Source organism: Erinaceus europaeus, chromosome X, assembly GCF_950295315.1.
Source record: "Erinaceus europaeus chromosome X, mEriEur2.1, whole genome shotgun sequence".
In the NCBI taxonomy this organism is placed as follows: domain Eukaryota; kingdom Metazoa; phylum Chordata; class Mammalia; order Eulipotyphla; family Erinaceidae; genus Erinaceus; species Erinaceus europaeus.
This window is the reverse complement of record NC_080185.1, coordinates 96,758,296-96,781,012: the sequence shown is the minus strand read 5'-3', so window position 1 is coordinate 96,781,012 and position 22,717 is coordinate 96,758,296. Positions and strand designations below refer to the sequence as shown.

Below are 22,717 nucleotides of genomic sequence, written 5' to 3'. Positions count from 1 at the left end.
CCTTCCCCCTCGATTTCTAGCTGTCTCTATGCAATAAATAAATAAAGATAATTTAAAAATATATGTAAGAAAACTAGAAAACTCAAGTAAAATGTTTACTTATTAATGACAAGTTTAACTCTTCTGGCTGATGACCAGTTTGAACTTTTAGTGGCACTAATTCCTCATGTGATGGTATTTAGAAGTGAGATTTTTTGGGAGATAATTAGGTTTAGATGAGGGTGGGGCCTTCAGCATGGGATTAGTGCCTTGATAAGTAGAAGCATCAGATAACTTGGTTTAGGTCTTCTTACTGATTGAGGACACAGAAGGTCACATCTACAAGTCCTCACCATAACCCAGTCAAGCTGGCCATACCTCATTTCAGACGTCCCATCTCCAGAACTGTGAGAAAATAAATGTCTGTTGTTTAAGCCATCCAATCTGTGGCTCTTTGTTAGTGTAGACCAAGCTTAGACAAACATGCAATCCCTAAAATGACAATGACTGCCAAAAGGAAATTATCTTTCTTTCATTTTCAGAAGTCTAGGTTATTTATGAGTGTGCACTATATAATAAAGAAAACAAAGGTCTGAAAAACAAATAATTTGACTTATTGTTGGTTCAGAACCATTATTAAAAGGCAATTTACAGGATGGGGGTAGGTAGCACAGTGGCTGTGCAAAGAGATTCTGATGCCTGAGGCTCCAAAGTACCAGGTTCAATCCCCTACACCACCATAAACCAGAGCTCTCATTTAAAAAAAAAAAATCTATCTTTATAGATATACAATATAACCAGAAATACTTTTAATTTCATCAAACTTAATATCAATTAATATCAAATAACTAGTGTGCTAATATATTCAAGAACATTGTTCTGGGAGTCGGGCGGTAGCGCAGTGGGTTAAGCCCAGGTGGCGCAAAGCACAAGGACCAGCGTGAGGATCCTGGTTCGAGCTCCCGGCTCCCCGCCTGCTCGGCAGTCGCTTCACAATCGGTGAAGCAGGTCTGAAGGTGTTTCTCTTTCTCTTCCCTTCTCTCTCTTCCCCTCCTCTCTCCATTTCTCTCTGTCCTATCCAACAACGACATCAGTAACCACAACAATAAAAAAACAAGGCCAACAAAAGGGAATAAATAAGTATTTTTTTATAAAAAGAACATTGTTCTATTAAAACTATAAGAATATCATTCCAAATGATCAACTTGGTGACACAACAAGTTAGAAATCATCCTTTAGGGAGTCGGGTTGTAGCGCAGCGGGTTAAGCGCAGGTGGCGCAAAGCACACAGGCGGTGAAGCAGGTCTGCAGGTGTCTGTCTTTCCTCCTCTCTGTCTTCCCCTCCTCTCTCCATTTCTCTCTGTCCTATCCAACAACGACAACAACAATAATAACTACAACAATAAAACAAAAAGGGCAACAAAAGGGAATAAATGAATAAAATAAAAAAGAAATCGTCCTTTAGTGATCTGGGAGAGTTGGCGCAGTGGATAAAAAGCATCGGTCCCTCAAGCATGAGGTCCCAAGTTCAATTCCTGGCAGCACATGGACGAGAGTGATGTCTGGTTCTTTCTCTCTCTCCTCCTATCTTTCTTATCAATCAATCAATCAATCAATCAATAAAATCTTAAAACAGTCCATCAACATTATTGCTTTTTTAAAAAATATTTATTTTCCCTTTTGTTGCCCTTGTTGTTTTATTGCTGTTGTTACTGATGTCATTGTTGTTGGACAGGAGAAATGGAGAGAGGAGGGGAAGACAGAGAGGGGGAGAGAAAGATAAGACACCCACAGGCCTGCTGCACCACCTGTGAAGCAACTCCCCTGCAGGTGGGGAGCCAGAGGCTCAACATTATTGCTTTTTTAATATAGGACAAACAATATGGATGCCCTTCACATTGGGAAGTTTGACTTTGGTACAAGACAATCCAAAGCAGAGTTAAAACAGGGCCCCAGGGAACAGAAATGCTGTAAATTATATCTATTTTTTTTTGGGGGGGCCGAGTCAGATCACTGCTCAACTCTAATTTATGGGGGTGCTAAGGATTGAATCAGGGACCTTTTTAAAAAAATGTATGTATTTTATGTATTTATTATTGGATATAAATTGAGAGGGGAGAAAAAAGGGGAAAAAGAAGAAATTGAGAGGGGAGAAAGAGATATACAGAAGGAGAGAGACAGAGAGACACCTGCAGCCCTGCTTCACCACTCATGAAGCTTTCCCCCTACAGGTGGGGACCAGGGGCTTGAACCTGGGTTCTTGTGCACTGCAATGTGTGCACTTAACCAGGTGTGCCACCGCCTGGTCCCTGAATTAGGGGCCTTTGGTGCCTCAGGCATGAACATATTTTTGCATAACCATTATGCTGTCTCCCTAGCTCACATACCCACTTTTTACTTTGTTTATGTCATCTCCCACAATGCCTGTTGGCAAAACATCTTTATTTTGCTTTTATTACAAATATTTTCCCTCACACTGAATATTATGAGTAACTTACCAAGTCCATAAAGCATCAACTGGAACAACCCAGAATGCAAATCCACAAAAATGTGTAGACACTCCGAATTAGCACAGGGTTCCAAGATGGGAACCACAAGAGCAGGAAGTGCAGTCTCTATGGAAGCTGAATAATTAAGAAGGAAATGTTATACTTATATCTGAATACTTTTTTAAAAAAAAATCATTTCTCAGAGGCTAGAAATGAACCAACTACTGAATGATCCTGAATATTCAAGGAACAGCGTAATTTTTTCAAAATTCAAATAGCGTCATGCTAACTAGTTAACATAAGGCAAAAGACAATCTTCAAGGTGACTTGAATGACATCTGCTGTGCAACCCAGGCATCCAAGTTCGACATCCTCGAGGAAACACTCACGAAAGACATGTCTCTGATATCTGATTACTGTAAAAAATGGCGACTAATCCCTAGCACTGCAAAAACGGTATCATCTGTTTTCCATCTACACCATGCCTCGGCCTCGCGTGAGCTTAATGTGCAGCTTGGCGATACGAGAATCTGGCATGAAGCCCAGCCAGTCTATCTTGGCGTTACTCTCGATAGCACTCTGTCATTTCACAAACATCTCATAAAAACTGCAGCAAAGGTGGGCGCGAGGAATAACATCATTGCCAGACTGGCCAGCTCCTCATGGGGCGCGAGTGCTTCCACACTACGATCATCCTCTCTGGCATTATGCTATTCCACTGCAGAATACTGTGCCCCAGTATGGTTCCGTAGCCCCCATGTCCACTTGGTCGATTCCAAATTATATTCCTCCATGAGGATAATTTCTGGAACCATCCGTTCCACCCCAGTCCCATGGCTGCCAGTTCTTAGCAACATCGCCCCGCCAGATATTCGTCGGGATGCGGCATCATCTAAGTTCATTTCCCACGTCTATGCTCGACCGGACCTGCCAATATACGCGGATATCTTCGCCCACCCTGTCCAACGCTTGACGTCTCGTCACCCAATCTGGTCCCCTACGCCTACACTGAACTTCTCTGTTCCAGTCTCTTGGAAACAGAGTTGGCAGTCAGCTGAGGTCAAGAACAAACACCTCATCACAGACCCCTGTAAGCGTCAACCCGGCTTTGACCTGGCACGTTATGATTGGGCCCTCCTCAATCGCTATCGAACAGGCCATGGCCGGTGCGCTGCTATGTTCCATCGCTGGGGAGCCAGAGACGACCCGAACTGCCCCTGCGGCTCCAGACAGACTATGACCCACATAGTCAACGACTGCCACCTCTCCAGATTCAAAGGAGGTCTCGAAACTTTACATCAGGCTCAACCTGACGCTGTTGACTGGCTACAGTAGAAGGGCAAACGCTAGAAGAAGAAGGTGACTTGAAAAAAAAAAAAACAGCCTTCAAGATTCCCTTAAAAACATTAAATATACCTGGTTGAAATTTAACAGCATCAAGTGAGTTGAGTTCTTTTCACTTTCATTCAGTAATTAGTAAGTCATTTTCAAGGATTTTGTTTTGTTTATAAAAGCAGCACGACATAACCATTATGCCATCTATGTTCCGCTCCGACATTTTATAATTTAGACAATGTGGTAAATTAGTTCAGTCAGTGAGGTTTCACTAAACTCACTACACTAATAACAAAAAATGTTTATGGATTTGAAGCAAAGTTGCTGTTTTTTTCTTTAAATAGTTAATGTTATAAGTCTTAAATTATAAAAATGTAGTCTTTAAAGTAAAACCATATGTACTGAAATACAACTAGTAATGAGGATTGGGATAACAATTTTATTTTCAATCTAATGACCGAAATTGAGTATTGTAAAGATTGAGCATCAGAAAAGAATAGTGTCAAAAATACTTTTGATACATATGAAAATACATTTGACCACCATTGTCTATATTTTTTCATAGAAAATAAAATCAGTAAGAACCTAAACATTTAAATACTGACTTTTTTTTTTTTTTTTTACTGTGAGAAAGAAATAGAGAAACAGAGACCAGAGCACTGCTCAGCTCTGGCTTATGGTGGTGGGTGACTGAACCTGGGACTTCAAAGATTCAGCCATGAAAAGTCTTTTTGCATAACCATTAAGCGGATCTCCTCTGCCCTAAAGGCTACAGGTTTTAAGGGATCCATTAACGAAGAGCCTTAAAAATAAAACATGGGGGGGGGGGGTCAGGCGATAGCACAGCGGGTTAAGCACACGTGGCGCAAAGCGCAAGGACCGGCCTAAGGATCCCGGTTCAAGCCCCCAGCGCCCCACCTGCAGGGGAGTCACTTCGTAGGCGGTGAAGCAGGTCTGCAGGTGTCTTGCTCTCTCCCTCTCTGTCTTCCCCTCCTCTCTCCATTTCTTTCTGTCCTATCCAACAACGAACGACATCAACAATAATAACCACAACAAGGGTAACAAAAGGGGGGAAAATAGCCTCCAGAAGCAGTGGATTCATGGTGCAGGCACTGAGCCCCAACAATAACCCTGGAGGCAAAATAAATAAGTTAATTAATTAATTAATTAAAAAATAATAAAACATAGAGGGAGAATTAAACAGCATAAAATGATAGAACTGTACTGACTTTTGATTGTAGCAGGACATGTACACGTATCCTTTTGTACTTTCTCCCTCTATTGAGGTCAAGGTGAAAGTAAAGACAGTAGTAATATGAAGTGTGAAAACTGAAGGGAAGGAACTAAGTCCCATTAGAAAAGACTATGTAGTTCGCAGCTTCCAAACTGACCTCAATACCTTGATCGTGACAGAGCAAAATAGAAGAGAAACACCCTGGCTCTCAAGTCAGGCCGGCTGTAAACAGAGCACATACCAAGTGACTTTCAGTGCCCTGCACTTGAACGTCTCTCCAGAGTCTTGCCTACTCTCCCGAAGACACTGCCACCTCCACTGGCAAAAACAAAACACCCACACACTGACACCTGTGCTGACTAAACCTGCTCTCTGGGTATTCCTCTACCTTTCCATTGAACATCTCCTTTCTATAAGCTATTTGTTTCCTCGGGTTTTGCCAGAGAAGAGATGGAGGCAAAAAGTTAGCTGGTTACGGGTGACTGCGCTAAAGTAGGGGTGGGGAAGCTCTGGCCTCAGGGCAGACAGAAATCATTTGGTCTGGCCTGCCCATGTGACTGGAGCTTTTTTCATAGCAACATTAAGTGCTACTTTTTACACTAACAATTTTTTAAAGGTTTATTTATTTATTAACGTGAAAGACAGGAGCGAAAGAGAGAGAACCAGAAGTCACTCTGGTACATGTGCTGCTGGGGATTGAACTCAGGACCTCATGCTTGAGAGTCCAGTGCATTATCCACTGTGCCACCTCCCAGACCATGTCAATTTTGTATTGTTCGCAAATGATATGAATATCCAAATGGCCCTTGGCAGAAAAAATTTTCCCATATCCTGCACTAAAGGATCCCAAGAACTGACTTTAACCTCTGGTCCCAGTGATCCCATTACAGAAGGCATCAAGTAAAGACTTTATGAAGACTATAAATCTATGGGGAGTTGGGCAGTAGCACAGTGGGTTAAAGGCACATGGTGCAAAGCGCAAGGACCGGCCTAAGGATCCCGGTTCGAGACCCCAACTCCCCACTTGCAGGGGAGTAGCTTCACAAGCGATGAAGCAGATCTGCAAGTGTCTATCTTTCTCTCCTCCTCTCTGTCTTCCCCCCTCTCTCCATTTCTCTCTGTCCTATCCTTCAGCAATGACAACAATAACAAAAACAACAATGATAAACAAAAAGGAAAAAAATGGCCTCCAGGAGCAGTGCATTTGTACTGCAGGCACTGAGTCCCAGCAATAACCCTGAAGGCAAAAAAAAAAAAAAATAGTCGGGAGTCGGGCTGTAGCGCAGCGGGTTAAGCGCAGGTGGCACAAAGCACAAGGACCGGCATAAGGATCCCGGTTCGAGCCCCGGCTCCCCACCTGCAGGGGAGTCACTTCACAGGCGGTGAAGCAGGTCTGCAGGTGTCTGTCTTTCTCTCCTCCTCTCTGTCTTCCCCTCCTCTCTCCATTTCTCTCTGTCCTATCCAACAACAACGACAACAACAATAATAATAACTACAACAATAAAACAACAAGGGCAACAAAAGGGAATAAATAAAATTTAAAAAAAATAGTCAAAATGTTAAAACACAGAGTTACTCAACCATTTTACTCCTAGGTATATATATCCAAGAGGAAAGAAAATATGTCCACACAAAAACTTGCATATAAATGTTCATAGTAGCATTATTCTATTCAACATAGGCAAAACAAAAGAATGAACACTTCAGCAGAAATAACCACAGGTTGAGAAAACAAAATATATAAACATATGTGTGTGCACACACATGGGACTATTGGAAAATAAAAATGAAGTCTTGAAACATAAGATAACATGGACAAACCTCAGAAACACTGTGTTGACAATATTCAGATAATCACACATTACATGATTTTATTTATCTGAAATGTGTAGGAAAGGCACATCTATAGAGACAGAAAGCAAACTAGCAGCTGTCGGGGCCACAAGGAGGGGTGAATGGGGAGTGACTGCTAATGGGTACTAGGTTTATTTGGGGAATGATTAAAGTGTTCTAAATTTAGATTGTGGTGATGATCGCACAACTCTTGAGCATATTAAAGAAACACTGAATGAGAGGCTTGCAAGTGAATCATATTGCAATAAAGCTATAAGAAAAGGGGAAGGGACTATTTATGCTGTCTACCACCGAGGAGAGCTTCAATTATACTTTACAATCATAATTTGTGGTCTATTTTAATGTCATTGTCTGAGCACTGAAAGGGGGAGGAGTTATGACTTTCAGTGCACGTTCTAACAAAATATTAAGACCAGATGAATCTAATGTTCAACTCTGGTGCAACTAGTAGACATGCCCCTCCCCAATAGAGCTAAACAATACAGTCACCAGATTTCTGGCATACCCTTCATTTATGTTTTCAGGCCCATATTTGCATTTCTGTTAAATTAATCTTCATTTTCCTATTAGTCTTTGGATGTCTTAGATCCTCTTTTCATGAAAAATATATTAAGAATCGCTTCTTGGCCTTTTGGCTAAGATCAAATGTGAGATTAAAAAAGACGATTATTAAAATAAGATACCCATTTAAACAAAAGACAGAAATGTCAATTTAAAAGAACTTACAGTTTTCATTGGCATTGAAGCCTTTAAGAATAACCTTCAGTTCCTGGAGCTTCTGATGTGCTCTTGCATGTACACTGTCAATCAGGAGTTTTTCTATTGATAAGTGATTAATCTGTATAAAAAAGAGCAAAACTAATATGTGCAGTTTAAACAGTATAGTTAAAAGCCCAAGAGTAGATGACTTTGTTTTGAGATACTTTTCTTTTAGAATCACACTGAGAAGACAAATGTCAAACCTAAAGAAATGAACTCACAAGGGGCCGAATGGTGGCCCACCAGGTTGAGCACACGTTACAATACACAAGGACCCGGGTTCAAGCCCCCGGCCTGCAGGGGGAAAGTTTTGCAAGTGGTGAGGCAGGGCTGCAGTTATCTCTGTCTCTCTTCCTTTCTATCTCCCCCTTCCCTCTCAAGTTTTGGCTGTCTCTAGCCAATAAATAAAATAAAAAAAGATAATAAAAAATATATTTTAAAAAGAAATGAACTCATATACTGTTGGTAGCTTTAAGCCAACAGTTTTATCATATCAAATACCAGACCTTAAAAACAAGTGATTTCATCTAAATTATAAAATTTCAAAGAATATGTTTAAAAGGGGCCAAGTGGTGGTGCACCTGGTTAAGTGCACGACACAACGTGCAGGGACCTGGGTTCGAGCTCCTTGGTCTCTCTCTACCTGTAAGGTGGAAGCTTCACAAGTGGTGAAGCAGTGTTGTAGGTGCCTGTCTCTCTCCCTCTGTCTCTCCCCCTTCCTCTGAATTTCTGGCTGTCTCTATCCAACATATAAAGATAATAAAAAAAAAAAATTAAAAAGACTATCTGTAGTATCAGATGCTAAAAACAAATGCAGAATAATAATATTCGCTTAAAACATGTTTCATAGCATAAAGGTAAAGTGCTTGTGCTAATTTTTTTTGTTATAGTCATTTAATTAAACCATTATTGAACATACATTAAGATATTTTTACCTTCATAGCTCTCTCTACTAGTTTGGAATCAGAAGCTGGCAAAGGAGGATCATGGAAAATTTGTAAAGGCTTGGAGCCATCATTCTCATCAATTTTAATTGTAACTTTGTGAACAGATGCAGTTCCTATTTTTCTTCCAAGAACCTGTTGACTACAGAGAAAAGGAAGATATTAAGATATTTTCCCCCAACACAACCTGTTGACTTTTAGAATAAAACAGAAATTCTATGGTGCACCTCAGCCACATATATGGCATATCCTCATTGTAGAGGGAATCAATCAATATTGAAAAGACAGCCAGTTCTTAGCAACATCGCCCCGCCAGATATTCGTCGGCATGCGGCATCATCTAAGTTCATTTCCCACGTCTACGCTCGACCGGACCTGCCAATATACGCGGATATCTTCGCCCACCCTGTTCAACGCTTGACGTCTCGTCACTTAATCTGGTCCCCTACGCCTACACTGAACTTCTCTGTTCCAGACTCTTGGAAACAGAGTTGGCAGTCAGCTGAGGTAAAGAACAAACACCTCATCACAGACCCCTGCAAGCATCAACCCGGCTTTGACCTAGCACGTTATGATTGGGCCCTCCTCAATCGCTATCGAACAGGACATGGCCGGTGCGCCGCTATGTTCCATCGCTGGGGAGCCAGAGACGACCCGAACTGCCCCTGCGGCTCCAGACAGACTATGACCCACATAGTCAACGACTGCCACCTCTCCAGATTCAAAGGAGGTCTCGAAACTTGACATCAGGCTCAACCTGACGCTATTGACTGGCTACGGAAGAAGGGCAAACGGAAGAAGAAGAAGAAAAGAAGAAGAGGAAGAGGAAGAGGAGGAAGAGGAGGAAGAGGAGGAAGAGGAGGAGGAAGAGGAGGAAGAGGAGGAGGAGGAGGAGGAGGAGGAGGAGGAGGAGGAGGAGGAGGAAGAAGAAGAAGAAGAAGAAGAAGAAGAAGGAGGAGGAAAGACAGCCATTCTGTGATCCAACACAGTATCTAATTTAAAACATTTAAATATAGACACAGAATTTAAAAGTTACAAGTAACACAAACACACATATATTTTCAAAACCACCTGTCTTCTGTAAGTGGTATCCAGTGACCTCTGATTCCTTTGTAGAAAATGAGAAGGGGGTGGGAGGGGCAGGGGGAGTTGGGAAGTAGTGCAGCAGGTAAAGCGCAGGAAGCGCAAAGTGCAAGGACCTGTTAAGGATCCCGGTTTGAGCCCCCGGCTCCCCACCTGCAGTGGAGGGGCTTCACAAGCCGTGAAGCAGGTCTGCAGGTGTCTATCTTTCTCTCTCCTCTGTATCTTCCCCTCCTCTCTCCATTTTTCTCTGTCCTATCCAATAACAACAAAAATAATAACTACAACAATAAAACAAGGGCAACAAAATGGAATAAATATTTTTTTAAAAAATGAAAAAAATGAGACAGGGTGGGGGCAGGGACACGGGGCTAAGCCAGGAACAAGGACTTACCCAATGATCCTGGTTCCAGCCCCTGGCTCCCCACCCGTGGGGGGGAGGTGTCGCTTCACAAACAGTGAAGCAGGTCTGCAGGTGTCTTTCTCTCCCCGTCTTCCCCTCCTCTCTCATTTTCTCTCTGTCCTATCCAAGAATAACAACAATAAGGGGAAAAGATGGCCACCAGGAGCAGTGGATTCGTAGTGCAGGCACTGAGCCCCAGTGATAACCCTGGAGGCAAAAATAAATAAATAATTTAAAATAAAAGAAAGAAATGAGACTTGGGGCCAGGTGTGGTGCACCTGGCTGAGACCACACATTACAGTGTGGAATGACCAATACTCAAACCCTGGGGGGGGGGTGAGCTTCACCAGTAGTGAAACAGAAAGTACAGGTGTCTCTACCTCCCCCTTCCCTCTTAATTTCTTTCTGTCTCTATCCAAAAAGAAAAAGTAAATGAGGTTCAAAGTTTGAACTAGGAAGAAAACTGTATACATAGTCTGATACATATTTCTCCCCAAAGTTTCTTTAAATTTTTATTTGTTGTTTATTTAATGACACACAGAGAGAGAGAGAGAGAGAGAGAGATGGGAGACTGACCAGATCACCACACTGGCAACAGATGGTGCTAGGAACAGAATTTTGTGCCTCATGTTTGCAAAGAATGCATTCTACCTGCTAATTCATTTTCCTGGCTATCCAAAAATGCTTTTAAAAAAGGTATACTTAAAATTATAAAACAGTGATAAAGGAATATGTGTTTAAACGGATAATCAACAATTGAATGTAATGATCTGTTAGTCATCTGGTATTAACCCAAATTAATCTCACATTTTTTGGTGGCGGTGGGGAGATAGCATGATGGTTTTGCAAAAGATTTTCATGCCTGAAGCTCCAAGGGGCCAGGTTTGATGCCGAGTACCACCATAACCCAGAGCTGAAGAGTGCTGTGGTCTCTGTCTGTCTCTCTTTCTTTTTATTATTTGATAGGACAGAGAGAAACTGGGGAGGGGGGAACAAAGAGGAAGAGAGAAAGATAGACACCTGCATACCTACTTCACTGTTCATGAAGTATCCTCCCTGCAAGTAGGGAGCAGGGGTTGAACCCAGGCCCTGTGCATGGTAATATGTGTGCTCAACTGGGTATGCCGCCACTTGACTGTCCCCCCCTATTTTTACTAGAGCACTGCTCATCTCTGGTTTATGGTGGTGTGGGGTATTGAACCTGGGACTTTGGAGCCTCAGGCACGAGAGTCTCTTTACATAACCGCTATGCAATTTCCCCCTTGCCCCTCTGATATTTCTCTTTCTCTTAAAATACAATAATATATATGTTAAAAACCCAACTTTTTAAAAGTAAGTTGTAGTATAGGTATCTATTTTAAAACATGTCAAATTCTTTTTTAAAAAAATATTTATCTTCCCTTTTGTTGCCCTTGTTTTTTTATTGTCGTTGCTGTTATTGCTGTCGTTGTTGTTGGATAGGACAGAGAGAAATGGAGAGAGGAGGGGGAGACAGAAAAGGGGAGAGAAAGATAGACACCTGCAGACCTGCTTCACCGCTTTTGAAGCAACTCCCCTACAGGTGGGGAGCTGGGGCCTCGAACCAGGATCCTCATGCCAAAACTTGCATTTCACGCACACATGCGCTTAACCCACTGCGCTACCACCCAACCCCCAACATGTCAAATTCTAAGATGCCAACTAAGAAAGCCCATAGTCTACATATGCTCACAAGGGGGCCTTACTACGGAAAATCCTGTTGTGTTAAGAGGTACACAATTAGTGGTATATAGAAGATTAAATGCATAAGAACAAAAGCAAAACAAGAGTTTTCAAGTTTTTACAGGCTTAGCATAAACCCCACCAGGGTCAATATACTTACTTCCAAACTGAGAGGGAGAGGCACTTTCCAGCGTGATACCTTTCCACCTGTACAAGATCTCCCCACCGCTCTCGAATTAACATTAGAGTCTGAGAATGCAACACTTCCAATTGAAGTGATAAACAGAAAGAATCTGGGTGGATATTGTTAAGCAAATCTCATTTATCAATGAAATATAAGCAAGCTTTCTTTGGATAAAGCTCCATTCACAAAGCACTGACTATGAAGGCAATATCTAGAATTCTTTTACTCCAATGACTTATCCTAAAACGCATGATAGTGTGACATAATTTCAGAAAAGTTTCATCTAATTTTGAACCAATATAAGCAAAACATAAAATTCAAGTTGTCCCTTTACTCATCATAGTTTAAAGGACATGTGTAGAGCAAACAGCACTATTTCTAACCCATCACTTTCAATTTTTACCTGTAAAGTCAACAGTAAAACCCAAAACTTGGTTTATTATATGCACGTAGCACAATTCTTCACACTGCCCTATTCCCTAGTTCTGCTTCTACCCACAAAGAGTACAGAAAGAGTTTAGACTGCTACAGCTCTAGACTAAGGGCAGAGTGGTGGGGAGTGAGACATATTTCTTTCAAAAGCATGCTATAAATTTCAAAAGGATACGTAAACAGTTGTACATGTCTTGAAGAGGTTTCTCATCAGCAAAAAGCCTGGACTGCACCAGTTGATGGATAAAGTTGATTTGCATACTGTGAACCAAGGCTCTCCCATCTTCCATTAGAGAAAGAAAAGACGGTGGTTTGATTAGTAAAGTGTACAGATTGTGTCAAGTACCAACTAAGGAAAAGTATACTAATATTTTTTTTTTTTTCCTTTAGAAAAGAGCTAAAACTATGGAAATCAGAGAACATATATTGAGAAATAGCACAACCTCTGTGGTCAGTAGGTAGCCAAGATTACATAAAATTTACTTCAAATTTTAGAACAAATTGCTAAACACGTTCATTACTCTCCAAGAAAGCTTTAAATATAAAACTAACATACATTTAAAGCAATATATTTGACCCCCAAATCTTTACAAACAACCATGGATCAAAAATACAAACTATGTTGTTAGCCTGAAGTAGACACATCTGTATTTAACATGTATAGGCTTCTTGTGTCTTTATTCCCTAAGTAATGCAGTGTAAGAACTTTTTTTTTTTTTTGGTTTTGGTTTTTACCCATTATGCTATCTACCCCTGCCCAGAACTGTTTATATAACATTCACATATGTAATCAAGAGAGATTTAAAGCATATGGGAGGATGTGCATAGATTATATGCAATTGCTATAACATTTTATTTTATTCTACTTTTACCAGAGTACTTCTTAGCTCTGGCTTAGGGTAGAGCCAGGGAATGAAGCTGGGACTAAGTCTCAGGCACGAAAGCCCTGTTGTGTAAACAGCTATGCTATCTCCTCAGCCCTACTATATAATAGTCTATCCATACATAAGGGACTGGAGCATATAGATTTTGGTATCCAAGGGGGTACTGGATCCAATTCCCAGGGAACCAATGACTTACCTCCTGTTTCCTTATCTTCAACTAGAATTTCTAGTTTCAGAAGACGCCAAGGAACATCAGGGTCGTCTCCCATCACTGTCAAGGTGGCTTCAAATTCTCCTTCAACTCGAAACTTCACTCGGCCATTTGCTTTTAGGAGAATAAGTCTAATTTATTATTATTAAAAAACAAACAAACAGAGCTTCCAGGAGTCGGGTGGTGACACACATATCACCACACCAAGGATCTGGGTTCAAGCACACACTCCCTGCCTACAGGGAGGTCTGCCGGTGTCACTCTTTCTCTCTCCCTACCTCTCGTTCCTTCTCAATTTCTTCCTGTCCTGTCCAATAAAGATAAAATAGAAAGAAAAAAAAATTGGAAATAATGGCTGCCAGGAGTGGTGGATTTGTAGTGTTGGCACCAAACCCTAGCAATAACACTGGTGGCAATAAAAATAAGAAAGAAAGAAAGAAAGAAAGAAAGAAAGAAAGAAAGAAAGAAAGAAAGAAGCAGAGATTCCTATTAACCTAGAACCTTCAGTCTTGAGTATAAGAAACTTAAAGAGAATGGGGCTGGATGGTAGTGCACCTGACAAGAGTACACACATTGCCATGTGTGATGACCCAGGTTCAAGCCCACAGTCCCCACCTCCAGGGAGGAAACTTCACAAGCTGGAGCAGTGCTGCAGATGCCTCTCCTGTTTTTCTCTCCCTATCTCTGTCTCTCACCCTCTATCAACAACAGATAAAAGAAAAGTGCACAGGGAGCAGTGGAGTTGTGCAACCAGTGATAAACCTGGTGGGGTGGGGGTGGGGAAGGAAGATGGAAGGTTCTTTTTCCTAAGTGGTTCCTGTGAAAGTAGGAGGCAACTCAACTCTGGGATCTAATCTCTCTACCAGGCCCAGATGCTCTTGCCCCACTCCTCAGCTTCAAACACCAGCACTGTGTTTCTAGCAAAATAACATGGTGGACAAGTCACAGAGATGAACACCACTGAAATTGTAGGTTAAAGTTTTTTTTTTTTTTTTGCCTCCAGGATTATCATTGGGGTTTGGTGCCTGCACTATGAATTCACTGCTCCTTGCGGCTATCTTTTTTCCATTGTTCTTGTTGTGACTGCTGCTGTTGTTGTTGAATTGGACAGAGAAACTGAGAGGAGGGGAAGACAGAGAGGAGGAAAGGAAGATAGACACTTGCAGATCTGCTTCACTGCTTACGAAGCTACCACCCTGCAGGTGGAGAGCCGGGGAGGTCAAAACTTCTTAATGGCAATTCTTGTAATAAAACACTAAAAGGTGTTCTGAAATTATTCCAACAAGTCAATTCTTTAAGCACAAAAACCAACTTCAGGTTCCATACCAACAGTAAGATTTGCCAGCTGAGGAGGAAGATCTGTAGTTACAAGTCGGTGTCTAAGAATCTGGTTCAACTGGTGAAGTGTGGCTTGTTTTTCAATTTTGGTAATTGGGTCTGGAGGAATAATTTTATCCTACAAAAAAAAAAAAAAAGCAATTTTTAGATAATGAATGAAAGGGCAAAACTTTTACCCCTACCTATCTTAACACAGTATTTTCTTATTTTACCCAAGGGAAGCTCAATACTTTTTTCTTCAATCTACATCCAATGATAGTAACCATTACTATGGCACATCAGAGTGCCAACGATTCCACCAGTCACCCAGTTAAGATGGTAACGCAACATGATCTTCATGTCCTATTTATGAAAGCGACTTAATGTCACCAGATGACTTCCACCATTAACTTGAACAGGAATTTGAAGGAGAAACACAAAAAAAGCAACTAGCATGCAGTATTTTCACATCTGAAATACATGTGAGTTATATATGCACATCTGTTCTGTCTTTCTGACACCCACACCCACCAACACCCGCCTCACCAGTTGTTCACATTCTGGCCTGAAGTTATTTACAAAAGACACAGCTAAACACAAACACACACACACACACACACACAACCAAAAAAGTAGCATTGAGGGTGGGGGAAACTACATAAAATAATTGCTTTAAATGATATAGAACAGATTTTTGTTGGGCTATATATTAACAATAGAACCCAAAGATAAAGTTTTCCTCTTTCAATTGGGGTGGAGGTAGGGGGGTGCGGATTCACAGATACTTACCCTAATGCAGGTGGGTAGTCGTGGGTAAGACCCAGTAGTCAGTACATCAATGGCATATGGAATGGCAAAACTGGGTAGCCTTGCATGAACCAGGGCATCTCTAGCTAATGAGGCCAGGCGATCAGCAGTGTCCACAAACAAGATGGCTTGCTGATCTAAGAAGCTTGATATCATCTTTAAAGCAAAGAGTAAAGGTATTAACATTCCTTGAAAACTAGAAGCCTTCCACTTCAAATATATGATCTATTTACTCCAAAGTGAAATCTAATGGGAATAAATACAGGTTTTTCCCATATTTTCAAATATTTCTTTTAAAACAAATCCTCAGTAATTTGAAGAAATGTTTGTTCTTGGGGGCTGGGAGGTAGCGCAGTGGGTTAAGCGTACCCACTGTGTAAGGATCCCGTTTCAAGCCCCCAGCTCCCCACCTGCAGGGGGTTTGCTTCACAAGCAGTGAAGCAGGTGTCATTTCTCTCCCACCTCTGTCCATTTCTCTCTGTCCTATCCAACAACAACAGCAATGACAACAATAAGAACAACAAGGGCAACAAAATGAGAAAAATGGCCTCCAGGAGCAGTGGATTTGTAGTGCAGGCACCGAACCCCAGCGATAATCCTGGAGGCAAAAAAAAAAAAAAAGTAGTTTGTTCTTTACACAGCGTATCTGGTAAGAGAGTCAGAACTCTATAGAGCTTATCATGAAGTTAACAAGTACTTCCTTGAACTTTGTATCATCTAGTTCAATTTTAGAACACCTAAAATCTATTATGTCCTGAAGACATGGGAAGCCAGAGTCAGCCTGAGATTCAATCCCCGGCATTACCATATGCAAGAGCTGAGCAGGGTTCTGCTGTTTCCCCTCTCTTATAACAACAACCAAAAAAAAAAAAAAAAAAAAAACCTAATTAATTATGGATTGAAGTGATAGCATAGTGGTTATGCAAAAAAGACTTTCATGCCTGAAGCTTCAAAGATCCCGGTTTCAATCTCCAGCACAACCATAAGCCAGAGCTGAGCAGTGTTTTGGTAAATATGTAAGTAAAGAAATCAATAGTCCAGGGCTAGGGAGACAGTATAATGGTTATACAAAAGCCTTTCAGGCCTGAGGCTCTGAGGTCCCAGGTTCAATCCCCAGCACCACCATAAGCCAGAACTGAGCAGCGTTTTGGTCTAGGAAAAAAAGAAAAATAGTCCAAAGAAGTAAACAAGTAATTAAAAAAATAATAAAATCTTTAGGGAGGACAAAAGAACACAGGCAGTCCACTCTAACTTTGAGCTAAACACTTCAATTAATCTTCACATATTCAAATTCTTGATTCACTATCCCTGTTCCACTGGGTAAAAAATGCTTCAATTTTTATTAGTGGCCAACTTGAAACAAAGCATTCATAATTAAAACCACATCAAGCAGACACAATGACCTATATTTTTGTAGTGATTTCCATACTCTATTAGAGAAGCTGGAATAAAAAAAATGTTTTTTTAAAAAATATTTCATTTCCTTTTGTTGTCCTTGTTGTTTCATTGTTGTTGTTATTGATGTCGTCATTGTTAGATAGGACAGAGAGAAATGGAGAGAGGAGAAGACAGAGAGGGGGAGAGAAAGATAAGACACCTGCAGACCTGCTTCACCATTTGTGAAGCGACTTCCCTGTAGGTGGGGAGCAGGGGGCTTGAACCAGGATCCTTACGCCGGTCCTTGCACTTTGTGCCACATGCGTTTAACCTACTGTGCTATCACCCAAATCCCTAAAATGCTGCTTTTAACTCTTAGATCAGCAAAGCCTAGAAGAGCCACCTTCTATGGCTAGCAAAACTGAGTTCCTATCAATGACACTGAGTTCCTATCAATGACAATGAGTTCCTATCAATTTCTTTTTAAAAGTTTATGTTTATATCGCACCAAAGTAAAAGACTCTGGGGTGGGAGTGGGTGGGTGGGGAGAATACAGGTCCATGAAGGATGATAAATGACATAGTGGGGGTTGTATTGTTAAATGGCAAACTGGGGAATGTTATGCATGTACAAACTATTGTATTTACTGTTGAATGTAAAACATTAATTCCCCAATAAAGAAAAAAAATAAAATAAATAAAACAAAACAAAAAATAATAATAAAAGAAAAAGTAAAAAAAAAAAAAAAAGAAATGATCCCTGAAAAAAAAAAGTTTATGTTTATTGGTGATTTTATAATTGTCTACAAAATTACAAGACAACTATGGGGATATGATTTCACAGCACCAACTCTAACTTGGTTATTTTATTTTGCTATCAGGACATTGTGTCTGCATGATTCCAGTGCTCCCAGTGGATTCCTTCTGTTGTTGTTACTGTTTCTATGTAGACGGTGAGAGAAAGGAAAAGAGAAAAAAAAGGAGAGACACCACTCTGCCACTCATGAAGCTTCCCCTTTGCATGGAGATCTCATGTGGTGGCTGGGTGCTCAGATTTGGGTCCTGATGCACAGTGATGTTTGCATTTTACCAGGTGAGCTCTCAGTACCCCACCACCAGTTCTAACTAGCAAAGACCATGTATGTAGTCAATCAAATCTTTTGTGCATGACAGTCTAACAAGCAAAGACCCCTTTCCTAGCCTGAGCTGCATAAAATCTGTCTGATTTCAACTTAACAAAACCATTTTGAGTCCTCTCAAAACATCTAACCTGGCATTATACTCAGCTTTAGATCACTGAGTCTCCCTTCACTCAGGACCCTGTAAAAATGCTAACGTGTATCAACGTCATGAGGTTCATCCAACATACATCACTGTTATCTTAAGTATGTATAATTAATGAACTGTCTAAACCACTTAATTGCTCAAATTACACCAGCTTCAGCTATATAACTTTGACTTAAGACATCTAACTAAGATAAAACTTAAAAGTTTTGAGTAGCTTATTAGTGAATCTGCGTAGGTCCCCATCTTAAAAAAAAAAAAAAAGGAAGGAAGGAAGCAAGGAAGGAAGGAAGAAAAACAAGGGAAAGGGAGAAAAAGAAAAATCTCAAATATTAGCTGTTAATATCGTTAATAAAAATCTCCAGGGTTGGGTAGTGGCACACCTAGTTAAGTGCACATGTTAACAATGACCAAGGACCAGGCTTGAGTCCCTGGTCCCCTGTCTCTCTCTCCCTCCTTTCCCTATCGATTTCTGGCTGTATCTATGCAATAAATAAATAAATAATAAAATATTTCTTTTAAAAAAATCTCCTTTATAATTTAGTTGACCAGGAAGTAGGACAGTGGGTAGAGTTCCTCAGTTGTAAGCATGAGATTTAAAGTTCAACCCCCAGCATCACATATTCTAGAGCAGGGCTCTGGTTTTCTGTCAGATAAATAGGTCTTTATTATTTAATGCAACATCATTCACGATAGGCTAATACAATTTAAGTGTCCATTAACTAATGAATAAACAAAATGTGCCCAATCTATAGCATTTTGCTATCAAAATAATTAAATACTGGTATACATACAACATGAACCTTAAAAACACCATGCTAAGTGAGATACAAAAGGCCATGTTATTCCATTTTTTTAAATATTTATTCCCTTTTGCTGCCCTTGTTTTTTATTGTTGTAATTATTGTTATTATTGATGTCATTATTGTTGGATAGGACAGAGACAAATGGAGAGAGGAGAGGAAGACAGAGAGGGGGAGAGAAAGATAGACACCTGCACACTTGCTTCACCTCTTGTAAAGTGACGCCCCTGCAGGTGGGGAGCCAGAGGCTCGAATCCTTACGAGGGTTCTTGCGTTTTTCACCACCTGCACTTAACCTGCTGCACTACTGCCCTGTTATTCCATTTTTATAAAATGTTTAGAACAAGCATAATCTATTTTTGAGGGTTTATTTTATTTTATTTTAAAATATTTATTTTTATTTATTTATTCCCTTTTGTTGCCCTTGTTGTTTTATTATTGTAGTTATTATTGTTGTCATTGTTGTTGCATAGGACAGAGAGACATGGAGAGGGGAGGGGGAAGACAGAGAGAGGGAGAGAAAGATAGACACCTGCAGACCTGTTTCACCGCTTGTGAAGCGACACCCCTGCAGGTGGGGAGCCAGGGCTTGAACCAGGATCCTTATGCGGGTCCTTGTGCTTAGCGCCACCTGCGCTTAACCCGCTGCGCTACAGCCCGACTCCCTATTTTATTTTAACCAGAGCACTGCTCAGCTCTGGTTTATGGTGATGTGGGGGAATGAACCTGGGACCTTGGAGCCTCAGTCAAGAGAGTCTCTTTGCAGAACCATTACGCTACCTACCCCACCCAGAACAGGCATAATCTGAACTATAGAGCCAGTGGTTGTTTGTGGCAGGGGAGAGGAGTATTTGAGAATGACAGCTAAAGGACACAGGTTTGTCCTCCTAGAAGAGTTGATGAAAATGTTCTGAAAGTGACTATGGTGATAGGCGAACATATGTGTACATACTGAAACATGATATCCAGAATTGATACCTCAATCACACACAATACCCAATATTTTCTACCACACTCAATTTATATATTTGCATATATTTAGAATATCTGTGAACAGTGGAGGGTAGATAGCATAATGGTTATGCAAACAGAATCTCATGCCTGAGGCTCCAAAGTCCTAGGTTCAATCCCCTGCACCACCATAAGCCAGAGCTGAACAGTGCTCTGGTTAAAAAAGAAAAAATATATATCTGTGAACATATTTTTAATATTTTATTTATTTTAATGTAAGAGACTGACTGACCAGAGCACTGCTCAGCTCTGGCTTATGGTGGTGCTGGGGACTGAAGCTGGGACCTCAGAGCCTCAAACATGAAAGTCTTTTACAGTGGTCCGGGAGGTGGTGCAGTGATAGGGCTTTGGACTCTCAAGCATGAGGTCCTGAGTTCAATCCCCGGTAGCACATGTGCCAGAGTGATGTCTGGTTCTTTCTCTCTCCTCCTGTCTTTCTCATTAATAAATAAAATCTTAAAAAAAAAAAAGAAAGAAAGTCTTTTACAGAACTATTATGTTATTTCTTCAGTCCTGTCAGTGAATATATTAAAACTATGGGATTATACACTTCAAATGCTATCTTTTTGAAATTTTTTATTTTATCTTTATTTATTAGTAGAGACAGCCAGAAATTGAGAGGGAAGGGGGTGACAGGGAGTGAGACAGACACCTGCAACACTGCTTCACCACTGCAAAGCTTTCCCCCTGCAGGTGGGAACTGCCCAGGTCCTTGCTCAATGTAACACGTGCGCTCAACCAGTTGTGCCACCAAACCAGCCCCCTACTTTTATTTTATTTTCATTTATTTATTATTTATTGATTATCGGATAGAGACAGAGAGAAACTGAGAGAGGAGGGGGAGACAGAGAGACACCTGCAGGTGCTTTAACCAGGGGCTTTAACCTGGGTCCTTGAGCACTGTAATGTGTGCACTCAACCAAATGTGCCACCACCTGACTGCACTACGAATCCACTGTTCCTGGCAGCCATCTTTTTTCCACTGTTGTTGTTGTTGGTTTTGGATAGTGCAGAAACTGAGAGAGGTGGGGAAGACAGACACCTGTAGACTTGCTTCAACGCTTGCAAAGTGACCCCCCTGCAGTTAGGGAGCTGGGATCTCCAAGCAGGATCCTTGAGCTGGACTGCAAGGACCTTGCACTCTGCACTGTGTGTGCTACCACCTGCCCCCCTTTTTATTTTACTTTATTTTATTTTATTTTATTTTATTTTTTTGCCTCCAGCGTTATTGCTGGGGCTCGAAACTTTACATCAGGCTCAACCTGATGCTGTTGACTGGCTACGGAAGAAGGGCAAACGCTAGAAGAAGAAGTGCCAATACTATGAATCCACTGCTCCTTTGGCCATCTTTCTTTCTTGCTTGCTTTTTCTTTTGGATAGGACAGAAATTGATGGGGAGGGGGAAATAGGGAGAGAGAAAGATAGACACTTGCAGACCTGCTTCACCACTTGTGAAGGGAACCCTCCTGTGGGTGTGAAGCCGGAGGCTCGAACCCAGGTCCTTCCACGGGTGCTTGTGCTTTGCACTAAGTGTGCTTAACTCGGTGTGTCACGCTCAACCCCCCCTCAAATGGTATCTAAACTACATTTCAGTAGTTGCCTTAAAAAAAAAAAAAAAAAGAACTGGGAGTTGGGCGGTAGCACAGCGGGTTAAGCGCACGTGGCGCAAAGCACAAGGACTGGCACCAGGATCCCGGTTCGATCCCCCGCTCCCCACCTGCAGGGGAGTCGCTTCACAAGCGATGAAGCAGGTCTGCAGATGTCTATCTTTCTCTCCCCCCCTCTGTCTTCCCCATCTCTATCCATTTCTCTCTGTCCAACAACAATGACATCAATCACAACTACAACAATAAAACAGCAAGGACAACAAAAGGGAATAAATAATAAATAAATATTAAAAAGAAAACTCTAGGAGGGAGCCTGGCTGGTGGCACACTCGCTGAGAACACATTCCCAAGGCCCTGGACTTGCGGGAGTGAGGGGGTAGGGTGAACTTCACAAGAAATAAAGCAGTGTTGCAGGTGTCTTTCTCTCCCCACCTCTCCCTTCCATCACAGTTTTCCTGTCTCTATTCAATAAATGAATAAATATATAGATAAAAATAAAAAATAACAAAGCAAAAAGCTCTAGGAGAATGAGAATTTTTATTCTTGGATAAAACATGATCCAAACTGCTTTACCATTAGCCAGAGTTCTATATACTCATCTAGATACATATGTCTAAGATGTGTAAAGATAATCATCTATTAAGACTCTCTAATGAACCTTGTTAAATAATCATTAAGTTGAGAACAAAAATATTAAAGTCTCTACTAGTCAGCTGATGTTTTCTTTTATTCAGAATGTCATTCAGAAAGTAAAATGTCATTCTATGAATTAATAAAAGGTGGCTACAATACTAAAACCAAGTTTTGAGTTTTGCTTGGTATTGCATTATTAAACCTCAACCCAATAAAGAAATTTAAAAAAATAAATAAAGCTCAACCCAGTCATATCAAACAGGTAATTTAACTTTTTTTTTCAACCAGGTAATTTAAATGCCAATGGTATTATTAAGGATTAAACAACTTTTCTTTAAACTCTTCATTGAAAGTGTGAATATCCTTTTTATCCCAGATTAATTATTAAAA

General features: G+C 40.9%; 1 protein-coding gene across 4 annotated transcripts in view; it reads right to left on the bottom strand.

Annotated features, from left to right (window-relative positions):
• Positions 1-22,717, bottom strand: part of MED14 (mediator complex subunit 14) — an 82,921-nt gene that overhangs the window by 49,748 nt on the left and 10,456 nt on the right. For 3 of the 4 annotated variants that reach the window (XM_060182598.1, XM_007521103.3, XM_016187265.2), the window contains exons 4-11: positions 15,596-15,769; positions 14,816-14,945; positions 13,475-13,603; positions 12,570-12,677; positions 11,939-12,071; positions 8,586-8,736; positions 7,618-7,729; positions 2,478-2,603 (exon numbers count right to left, since the gene is read on the bottom strand). In XM_060182598.1, coding sequence (XP_060038581.1) covers positions 2,478-2,603; positions 7,618-7,729; positions 8,586-8,736; positions 11,939-12,071; positions 12,570-12,677; positions 13,475-13,603; positions 14,816-14,945; positions 15,596-15,769 — 1,063 coding nt within the window. Of the gene's footprint in view, positions 1-2,477; positions 2,604-7,617; positions 7,730-8,585; positions 8,737-11,938; positions 12,072-12,569; positions 12,678-13,474; positions 13,604-14,815; positions 14,946-15,595; positions 15,770-16,075; positions 16,212-22,717 lie in introns of all 4 variants that reach the window. The other variant, XM_060182601.1, reaches the window with a different exon arrangement.